The following is a 12,001-nucleotide window of genomic DNA, read 5'->3' as shown; positions in this document are numbered from 1 at the left end:
AAACACCGACACCGGCTCTTATTGTTACAACTTTGTCACAACATACAATCAGAATCATAATGCTGTAAAAGCTACCCTAGCATATCCTCAAAAGGGATCCTATACTTAGCCAGATTATACCAGAGATCCCCCGTCTCACTTATAGAAGAGAAAAAACTTTGAAGAATATTCTGGCACCCAGCAAGCTAAGATCAGCCACAAAACCCGTTAAAAACCAAGATACTAGGGCCCCTAAAGGCAGCTTTAAATGTGGTCACCTAAGATGTCTGTGCTGTGTCAGTATTCACCAAAGACCATCTTTCCACAGTCAAACTACTAGGGAGTCTTTTTCAATCCTATATCATCTGACTTGTGATTCTAATTATATAATATATCTGCTCGAATGCCCATGCCACCTGCAATACGTAGGCCGTACTATTACAAACTCTGCGGAGCAGATTTGACAAAATTTGTTCTAATATTAAAAAGAAATATATGAAACACAGTGTGTCCAGACATGCAGCTGAACACCATGAGGGTAATGTGGCTGGTTTTTCCATAACACCTATTGAACAAATTCCAATCCATCTCCGAAGAGACGTCCAATACATCAGACACTGTGAGGTGTATTGGATTTTTAAATTAAATAGTCTTAATCCCTATGGTCTCAATGAAGCCTTTGAAATCAATCTGTGACATCAGTAATGGCATAGTTTTTAATTTTTAATTTATTTTATTTTTATTTTATTTTTTTACCATTAATTATTCATTTTTTTATTTATTATTTATTTATTATTTTTTAAATATATTATATATTTTTTCTCTTTCTCTCAATTAGCCGCTTATATAGTGAGATATCAGTCAAGAAGGTTCATATATATATTTTATATATTTTTCTATATATTTTATATTTTTATCATTATTTTTTATCATCAAATATACATATATTTATTTCCATAAGAGAATGCTTTCTATGGATTTTTTAGAACTTTATTTATACTTTTTTTTTTCCTTTCTTCATTTATTCACTTAGATACTTCTCTAGCATTCAGTACATTTTTTAAATCATGCCATTCTCGGCTAGTATTATATTTATATATATATATAATTACAATTTTGTACCAGTAAATCTTATGTACAACAGGAATATATAATTGATTAAGTCTTGCCACTCCAGGCTAGCAACATATACATATATATGTAATTATAATTTTGTATTAAGAAATTCTATGTACAAACTCCAGTAGGAACTTATGTATCTGTTCCATCGAACTGCGCCCCACGATCACTAGCTTCCTTGTTTCCCAGACAATGGATCATGTGACCGCACAGTCGCGATCACATGATACAGACGTCATGCACAGGCACACTCACAGATTACCGCCGCCGATGTCTTTTTCTGACAACCGAGCGTGCGTTTACCAGTGAACAAGACCCTATAATGACTGGCCTCTCCTACTACTCCTTTAGTTGGGAGAAACCCAAACATGAGAGGACACTTTTGCTTCCGGATCACGTGACAGTTTACCAGTGCGGTCACATGACCAATAGGCATGATTGAATAGTTTTGAGCCATCTAATAAAATCTATTCCACATTTATTATTCTAATAACTTTGAAAAATGTATGCTGCAATCTGGATGACACCTGAGGGTGGCCCCTCCCCTTGGGGGCGTCACCCAGGTGCATCGTTTTGGCGTTTTTTTGTCCGTTCTATGTGTGTTTGGTATCTATATGTATTATATCTATTGTATTGTTATGAAACCTGATGAATGGGAGATTGTAATCCCCGAAACGCGTTGTTTCTATTAAACAAGAAGAATCTCATCTATTAAGACCGTCTTCACTGGTGATTTTTGCGCCAAAGCAGAACCTCTTTATTTCCAGAGAAATGCCACAGTCCAGGTAGTACAGAACTTGGTTGTTGAGGTGGTATGTCTCCATTTGCTCCATAATATTCATGAGACTGCTGCTGTGGCTTCTGCTGCTCATGGTAGCAGAGACAGTGGGATGGGGTGAGTCGAAACAGACACACAGATTGCAGGTGTTAGCTCATCGAAAGCAGCGGCAAGCTGCATACACAGTATATACTGGTAATAAAGCAATTTGGCCCCTCTTTTGGCAACAGGAAAACATTCTCCGATTTGGATATGATAGCTATAGTCTGAAAGCATGGCTATTCAGTAATTATTAGACTGCTTCATGATGATAATACGCCTGTCAGTGGAGGTCTATTCCAGCTATAGGAGGTGTCAATAGGATCTAGCCTTGTTGATGTGGTGTTGCCTCATCTCTGACCGGAAAAACTTTGCCCCAGTGGGCTGTGAAAAACATGCAACCGTTGCTCCAGGGATCCATGGTGATGTTACCTTGCCGCACAATGACAATTGCAAGAATCAGACATCATTCTCCCTTACATGGCAATACAAGGCAGGATGGCTTTTTTGGACAAATAATGACAGCTTAGGTATGTATCAGCAAGGATGAGAGCATGCCACCAGTTACCTAAAGGCAGCAGAATCCACTATGTGCTATGGCAGTGACTGCACTGCCAGCATCCTGGATGGTGGGAGTTTAGCTTGCACACCACTGGATTACTGGGTGCATAGTGTTTCCTGGCCACATACTCGCTTATCAATGGCTGACTACAAAGCAGAGTAAGAGGATGAGAAGTAGTGGGAGAAGCAGTAAGTGGTGATGATGATGATGGTGACAAGGACACTGTAATATGTATGTGCATACAGTCCGGCTGCCACAAAGGGGATAGGGGGAGGGAGGCCACTATTGCTGCACTAGCTTGCAACCACTTATATTTTCCCATGGGATCTTGTGATGCCGCATTATGTGCTGCGTTATAGCTGTGATGCCTATGTTTGTGTTTGCATGCCCATGGCTTATTTTAATCCTGCAGATCTTGCACACAGCTGTTTGTTTTTTTTTTCTTCTGGCACTCTAGAGAAAAACTTCTAAATGGGAAATACTGGCATAGAGCTAGAGCTAGCAGCAGCTTGGCTTAACTCTGGCACATTTTTAGCACCCACAGTATCAGCGGCATCACAAGTTCCTGAGTTGGATGTAATAGAAGCAGATCTGGCCCTGACAGTTTTTTGGGGGAGTTTCAGGTGATACAGTACATTGTGCTCTTTATTGCCGCAGCAGTGGCCACCATTGTCCTCCTTTGAAATCCCCTTTTTTTAGCACCCAGATACAGCTCCCAGGTCCCCCCAACACACAGTAATCAGAGTGCTTACCCTCCCCACCACGTTTATTAGACTGTAATATGTCATTGTGGGCTCCTTGGCCCCTCTCCTGATTCTCTGCTCTGTATTTGCTGCCACCACTGAGGTTCTAAGTACCACTTCTACCACCACCATAGCTATCCTGAACCTCTTTTTTATGACAAATGCTGATGGTTCTCACAGAAGTTATCAGCAAGGAGACTTAGGAGTATCTTCCATAGCGTTTGGGGTTGTTTCGCCTCTTTTTAAGGAAAAAGGCGGCACCCCACTAAGAAGCGACCATGCAGAGAAAAATGCAACTGAAAGGCTTTTCTGGGGAATCAAGAAGAGAAGGATCAGGAGGAATGCTATGATCCCTGACTCCAAGGCATAGTGTCAAACTCAAAGGTGACATCATCCTGCAGTGACTGGGAGGAAGAGTGAGCCACCTAGTCCAAAATCTCATTTTCTTTGTCCTCAATACTACTGTGGCCCCTATTGAAAGCCAGAGAGAACCAGGGCCAGCAAAAGACAGGACATGTCTAGCAGATCGCCGAGAGATTCTAGCCAATGAGTCTGCACTACAGTATGGAGTTCACACAGCCAATGCCGTCTTTTGCGACCTTCTGTTTGCTGTCCGCAACACTGGTACAAGCAGCCATGCAGTTGTCTGAATGGGGCCTAAGCAAGATACCACATATCTGTATGTGTTATGTTTTTCAAGCTTTCTAATTTATGCCATTGAGACCCATTGAGTGGAAATGGAGTACAATTAGAGATGAGTTAATCAAATTTACATGAATCAAATTTGCTATAAGTTTCCCAAAAGTTTCTGCTTTTAGCAATTCTGAAAGTTGTGTGATTAGGCCTACGCAAATCACTCAAAATAGCAACCACCATTTTACAGATCAGAAGACAGAGAAGAAGGCACCTAACACCAAAAAGAGATTATTTTTGGACCGTTTATTAATTTAAAAAAGATTCCAATAGTACAGTGTGTTTTTAAACAGGATGTTTGTTACCACCAGCTACCATCCATTTACCCATAGCTATATATATTTCTGTCCCTTTGATATTACTAATGCTGTCTTTGTGTTATGGTATACAGTCCTAGGAGACCTTAGAGTGTCACACATGACTGTTCTAGGCAATCGTGGCTCTTTTGATCCAAGTCAAATTTATTTGGTCCAAAGCTAATCTGATGGCCAATTTGACCCGAGATGAATTTTTGGAAATTTTTCAATCTCTTATTGCAATGCAAATGATACTTGAAAGGAAAAGGGGAAGAAAGGAGGAACTTAGGGATAGTAGTGGCGGTGAAAATTTTCATCTTACCTTTCCATTTACGAAGTTCCTAGGCCAGCTATAACTTGACATGACACGAGTAAATCCATAAGGATGTGCCAGCATGAAGCCCATTGCCATTTTGTATAATCTGTAAAGATTATTCATGTGAAGCGAATTGAATACGTGACTGGATCTTCTAAATGTTCTTCTTATAAAAGATACTAATCCTTACCGTGATTCAAAGAAGGTGAGAATAGAGTCTCCACCAGCACCATGGCCTCTTTGGTTATCGTGGTTGTCGACAAAAACTATGGCTCTATCAGTCGGCATGAAACCCCAGCCTTCTCCCCAATTTCTGGATAATAAAACAGTGGTAAGTGTAGTGTCAAGCTGTTTACAGAGAGTGCTCTTTACTACTACCTTTTAAACTTACTTCAGATATGCCATCTTTTCTCCCTTCTGCTTACGAATAACTGTTCCAAGTTTGGCCCCATATTTAAATTCTGTTATCCGTCCTATGCCAAAGTACTCACTGACTGAAATTCCTTCTCCACCTAGGTCAATCACCTAATAGAAAGTAATGTTGTTAATGACATGAAGCACAATGTCTTGTTTAGTCAGTCTACCCACAACATACTTTTTGTGCTGTATTTCATGAGCCAATGGTTTTTGCTTTAAACTATTGATCTTTAAATCTGGTTTTCATGTATAGGTTTATATGGGAACTTTTTCTGGTAAAGTGATTTTTGTATTCTGACATTTGATAAACACAGTTATAAAGTATAAGAAAACACATAAAAATGTTAAACCATAGTTGCACAGTCAGGGTTGTCCCTGAATCTTGATGTAACTAATACACAGTGGGTGTGGAAACAAACAGATTTGACTTTGAGCCAGGGGCGGACTGGGAACTTAAAGTGGCCCTGGAACAAATACTAAAAGTGGCTTCTGTCTCCCATCGACACCCTGCAAGTGAGATAAGTTAAATATATGCAAGACCTAGTGAAGGCTCCAGGCCTGCATCTAGAGCTGTGATTGCTAACCTCCGGGACTCCAGCTGTGGTAAAACTACAACTCCCAAGATGTACACTTGCTTGGCTGTTCTCAGAACTCCATAGAAATGAATGGAGTATGCTTGTAGTTGTAGTTTCACCACAGCTGGAGTGCCGGAGTTTAGCCATCACTGGTCTAGAGTATCCCAGCCAGAGAGGCGCAGCCTGCTGGTGAATGTCAATATAGCACTGACATTAAAATATATTGGAGTACAAAAATAGTGCAATGTATTTTAGAAGCGATTAAAAGTTTGCCTATTATAGTCTTCATGTGGAACCTTTAAATGGTTAAAAAAAGTTTGAAAAAATGATCAAAAAAATTCCAAGTAAAAAATACTAAGTACAATTCCATAGAAAAAACTTTTCAGTGGAAAAAATATATGCATCTGTAACATCCTGCTCTATGCAATTATTATGTCATTTATCCTGTACAGGGAAAATGCCAGAAATGCTGCTTTTTGCTTATTTGCCACCAAAAAAAAAAACTGAACAAAAAGCTATAAAAAGAACGTGAGGAATGTGGAGTTATATTTTATTTCCTGCCATTTGCTTCAGGAGTGGGCAGAGGAAATCAAACTCCACAGGGGGGCCCTGCTTCAAAGTGTGGCCACGTGTTTATCTTTCACAACCAACTCAGCCACACTGGAAACTCAACTTCTCTGGCAAGATAAATGCCGCTGGGGGGCTGAGTTGGTCGACAGAACAAAAGAATCCATCAGACATCATGGAATCGGGAGTTCATAAGGGATTATGAATTGCCCGTCCATCACAGGAATAAACCAGTTACGTATCTGCGACCATTCAGAGCTGCCTCACCGGACAAAGGGGAAATGGGGTCCTCCCATGGGGTGAAAAGGCCCATGCAGCTCAGAGGCCAGCATCTTTTATCTGAAGGAGGGTCATGTCATGTAACATGTTTGAAGGCACCTGGGAACTCGCTGTCCTCACTATTTCCCGTGTGACCACAGCTAAGGATTATAGCAACTAAGAATTCATCATCATAACCCAAAGGACTCTTCATCTACCCGGTAACTGACATTTGATCTGTTTAAGGCCTCTTGCCAGCAAATGTAATTGCGGTCCACAATGCATGGGCACCGACCGCGGGGAAGCCACATGCAGATCGCAAAAAGAAATAACAAGTTCTATCTTTTTGCAAAACGGAAGCATGGAACGGAACAGCACAGAAACACTCCATAGTGCTTCCGTGTGGTTCCGTGCTTCCGTTGCGCATCTCCGTATTTGCGAAACCATTTCCGGAATTGCACACGGCTGGTTACCCGCAGCACGGGCACGGAGCCCTTACGTTCGTGTGAAAGAGGCCTAACTCTGATTGTACCATAGCTTCTGTATTTGCACATCCGACCAATGCATAGATCTGTGTGTGTATAAAGTGTTATGTCTAGTGCGTTCTTAAGGCAAATAAATATATAATCCAATCTTGCGCTGTTCTTGTATCTCGATTGCGAATCCCCATGTCTATGTTTTGGCATACTTATAAGCTACCTGGTGGGTTGATTTCTGACCCGATATAATCTCAGCAGTGGACCAGGCTTATATCTAACAAGGTATTCAACTGGGGATCACGCCAGCCAGAGGGAGCCCACTCTTTGTCACTGAATAGCGGGTAAGATAAGGATTCAGATCGTTTTTTGTGCTCTTATACTAATATCCATGGGATTTGAATGAGATCTATAAGGCACTCTTAACTGACCAACTTTTCAACTATGTCCCGCCGCAACTATGCCAGATACATTTGTGGTGAGAGATCAGTGCACTTATAGCTAGAGACAGCTTGTATAATTATATGCTGACCTAGACATATTATATATTGATTCTCACACCACTACTATTGTATTATTATAGTATCTGGGATTTGTAAGCACAGTGCCCTTTGTGAATTCCCCCTGGCAGGCCCTCTGTATGGTCTCTACATACATGTATTTTTGTCAGGTTTTATATTTAAATAAATAATACATTTTATTGGGTATTCATTAGTACCAGATCTCTTTTGTTGATATAATTATATCTAACAAGGAACTGGTGGCAGTCTACCTGGCTGGCAGGGCGCTGTTTCACTGGGGCAGTGAAAAGGCTCTCTCGACCACGCACTCACGCACTCTTTGTGCTTCCCTGTGTGTGTGTGGACAGGAGGGGCCTGTGTAAAATATCGAAACTTAGCAACATCCCTAGCAACCAATAGGAAAGTTGCCTACCCCTTAGTGTTGATCACGAATATTCTAATCGCGAATTTATCGCGAATATATTACATTGCCGATTTTCGCAATCAAGTAAATAATGACTGGAAATCACAAATTCTCAAATTTGCTAATTTATGGCGAATATTCAGCCAAAAATGTGTGAAATATCGCGAATTTGAATACTGCCCATGCCGCTCATCACTACCCAGGGAGAGTGTAATGTTACGTCTTGGTAACCAGTGATCAAAACATACTGTCACTGCCTGCCCTGTGAGAGATACTGACAGGCCTTTCTGTGTTTCCCTTCTGTTTGTTGTTGTGGGCAGGATCCCACCGCTCCACTGGTTCTGCTCGTTAGCTGTTTAAGAGGCTCTATTTAAGTCCACCTCTTACTACTGACTTTGCGGTTGATATTTTCCTTCTGGAGTTCTAGATAGGTTGTTTTTGGATCCTCAACTTCCTGCTCGTCTCAAGCTATGTCCTCCTGTTCTACCCTTTGTGCGTGTGTTGCCTCTAGGTCTCAGGGAGACGTTGGTCCCTTCACAGTGGAAGGTACTGGCTGTCTCATTTCCCGCTCCCTAAGTTAGGGTTTGCTTCAGTGTCAGCAGGGCTTAGGATCCAGCGTATGAGTTTGTTCACCATCAGGACTTGCTCATACTGTCAGCAGTCAGGGAGAGGATCAGGGATTGTTAGGAGGTTACTATTCCCTCCTCCCTAGCTTTGGGACCTAGTCTGCTTACCTGTTGCTGTTTGTTTACTTTGTGTTCATCTTATCCCCACATGACACGTACCACATGAGCTCGACATAGTTGACGTCATGTGGGGCTGCGAGGTACAGTATTCGTCACATAAGAATTATGTACCCAATTTTTTTTTTTAAATAATGAAAACTGGTCATCTCACAAAAATATTAACATAGCTCAGTAGAAAGAAAAATAAAAAAATTATGGGTTTTGGAATATGGCGATGCAAAAAATAATTTTCTTCTTTAAAAAAAGGGGTTTCTATTAATTAATATGTATTTGGTATTGCTATAATCATACTGACCCAGAGAGTAAAGTTATCGTGTTACTGATCTAAAAAAAAAATGAACACTAAATTTATAACGTAAAAACTCAATATAACTATAGTGCCAATTTTGCAGTTTTCTTCCCATCTCCCTCTCAGAGTTAATAAAAGTTAATCAGTAAGTTATGTGTACCCCAAAATGGCACCATTAAAACTACAATTTGACCGACAAAAAAACAAGCCCTCATACAACTATATAGATGGAAAAATAAGGCGACAATGAAAAAAATAAAAAAATAAATCACATAGTCATTAAGGCGCAAAACAGAATGGACATTAAGAGGTTAAGCAATTACTGCAACCTGGGACTAGAGATAAGCTAAAAGATTCTACAGGATCATTTTGTCCATTTAGCAGGCTTATGCAAATAAAGAAGCCCTGCTGATTGGACAAAATGATACTAAGGCCTCTTTCACATGAGCGTGTCCAGATAAGGTCCGGATGCGTTGCGGCAAACCCGCGCAAGTTGGTACGCAATTGCAGTCAGTTTTGACTGTGATTCCGTTCCGTCGTTCAGTTTTTATCGCGCGGGTGCAATGCGTTTTGCATGCTCGTGATAAAAAACTGAATGTGGTACCCAGACCCGAACTTCTTCACAGAAGTTCAGGTTTGGGTTCAAGGTTGTGTAGATTGTATTATTTCCCCTTATAACATGGTTATAAGGGAAAATAATAGCATTCTGAATACAGAATGCATAGTACAATAGGGCTAGAAGGGTTAAAAAATAATAATAATAATTAACTCACCTTAATCCACTTGTTCGCGCAGCCCAGCTTCTCTTCTGTCTTCTTTCATCAGGACCTGGGTAAAGGACCTGTGGAGATGTCACTGCGCTCATCACATGATCCATCATCATGGTGATGGGTCATGTGACAGACCATGTGATGAGCGTAGTGACGTCATTAAAGGTCCTATTCCTAACAGATGAAGACAGAAGAGATGCCGGCTGCGCGAACAAGTGGATTAAGGTGAGTAAAACATTTTTTTTGTTTTTTTTAACCCCTCCAGCCCTATTGTACTATGCATTCTGTATTCAGAATGCTATTATTTTCCGTTATAACCATGTTATAAGGGAAAGTAATAATGATCGGGTGTCCATCCCGATCATCTCCTAGCAACTGTGCGTGAAAATCGCACCACATCCGCACTTGCTTGCGGATGCTTGCAATTTTCACACAGCCCCATTCACTTCTATGGGGCCTGCGTGAAAAACACACAAAGAGGAGCATGCTGCGATTTTCACGCAACGCACAATCACCGCTCATGTGCACAGCCCCATAGAAATGAATGGGTCCGGATTCAGTGCGTGTGCAATGCATTCAACTCACGCATTGCACCAACGCGGAAAACTCGCCCGTGTGAAAGGGGCCTAACAGTCCTGCTGATTAGACAAAATGATTCTTTAGAATTTTTTAGCTCATAACATTTTCACAACATGTACGACAACTAAACTTTGGCTAATTATTAACCCCTTATCACCCTTCTCTGTAAATGTATGTTACTGAAATTTAGTAGATCCTGCAAACCACTGTATTATTATGACACAGTGATGGCACAGGAGATGTGTCCACTACATCACATTCTGGAGATATCATACAGCTCAGACCCTGCTCGAATAGTTGAGATCAGAAATAACTCAGATCATTGCTGTTTTATTCCTTAGATGCTGGGGCAATGCTGTCTAGGCAGAGCAATGGGGCTCCTTTTGTCAAATCATCTCTGGTCCCATGTGGCAGGACTGCTGAGCGGTTGAACTTCATTTGACAGCTGAGGGGCCTAAAAATGGCCTGCAGGTCAGCTATACTCCTAATAGGCTGCCTGTCAGTTTTACACTTGTATAATATCTTAGAAGATATTTTATGCCTCACCAATAACTTAGGGGAGGGGGTGGTGGGTAGTTTACAGAAGCAAAGGAATGTTACCCATGCAGTTTTGGGCCGAAATTTTTTATTTTCTGTTATGTGTCCACAACTGTAAGATAAGAAATAATATTCCAAAATATGTTCCCTCACACAGACTTGACTAGACAGATAACTAATGAATGTGTTCTTAAGTTGATTTTAATTCTGATTTTTGTTGATGGACTTCCAGAACTGCAGACCAGTGTATAGTAGAAAGATGGCACTCATAGGGTAAGTAAGTAAGTAAGACTTCTCAGTCCCTAAAGGGGTTTATGCAAACTCACCTGTAATATGGAGGTGAGTGCGTTGAAAATGTAGGATTCGTAGGTGGAGATAATGAGGTTGTTGCAGCCAGTGCCAATGCATTTGGATGAAATCCTCCGGACAAAAGCTGCCACCCAGCCATAAGGAATATCACAAGAACAGGAGGGTGAGTAGGGTAGGGTAGGTGTACCAGATGGGTTTCAACCAACTCAACTAGTTGAGGCAGGTGCAGGAAACAACCAGCAAATGGATAAAAGGAGCTTTATTGGTGGGTAATTTTCAATGCAGACAATGCGTTCCGGGGTTTCGAGACCCCTTTATCAAGTCTAAAACAGCATGAAAATAATTACTTGAAACACTATAGTGATGAAGATTAAATGAGACAGGTGTTTATTTTATTTTTTTAGGTAGTATATGCAGAATCAACATTTGATAATTACAGTTATAAAATGACATTTGGTAATTCATATATGGAAATTTTACAAATTATGAATGTTTTGATATATTATATACAGAATCATTTGAGTCAGTTGATGAATAAGTTGTTTAACAGGTAATAAATACATCAATGTATCAATAAATCAATGGTAGCACCGTGACACAGGACATAATACACAGTAGAAGAGTGGGCATACCTTTTGGATGGATGGATATGATAGGTGCTGGTATTGCACTCAGCATTATTTACACTGAACCCATAATGATTATCCAACATATACCCATCCAATAACTCTGGAAATCTATACTACGTAATCAATCATATGCCCAACAGGGGCACCGCAGACTGGCCCATCCATTCTGCCAAATGACAGCTAAAGCACCCAAAACCTACAAAAGACAAAATCCATTCTCTGACCAATTCCCAACAACAGAGAAACCACACTGGCTCATCCAACAGACTGCCTTTTATAACAGCAACAGACACAAACCTAAGGTGGATCCGTCTCATATCCAATCCAACACTGGTCTACACCATTCACAGATTAACTAAACCCCCCCCCCCCCCCCCCCCGCCACTGGGAGCAGCACAGG

General features: G+C 40.8%; 1 protein-coding gene across 1 annotated transcript in view; it reads right to left on the bottom strand.

Moving 5' to 3' along the window:
* Positions 1-12,001, bottom strand: part of LOC122943777 (pancreatic alpha-amylase-like) — a 127,830-nt gene that overhangs the window by 42,716 nt on the left and 73,113 nt on the right. The window contains exons 5-7 of the mRNA XM_044301804.1: positions 4,917-5,050; positions 4,716-4,838; positions 4,532-4,631 (exon numbers count right to left, since the gene is read on the bottom strand). Of these exons, the coding sequence (XP_044157739.1) occupies positions 4,532-4,631; positions 4,716-4,838; positions 4,917-5,050 (357 nt within the window). The remainder of the gene's footprint in view (positions 1-4,531; positions 4,632-4,715; positions 4,839-4,916; positions 5,051-12,001) is intronic.

Source organism: Bufo gargarizans, chromosome 7 (genome assembly GCF_014858855.1).
Source record: "Bufo gargarizans isolate SCDJY-AF-19 chromosome 7, ASM1485885v1, whole genome shotgun sequence".
Taxonomy (NCBI): domain Eukaryota; kingdom Metazoa; phylum Chordata; class Amphibia; order Anura; family Bufonidae; genus Bufo; species Bufo gargarizans.
This window is presented reverse-complemented; position numbering and strand designations above follow the sequence as displayed.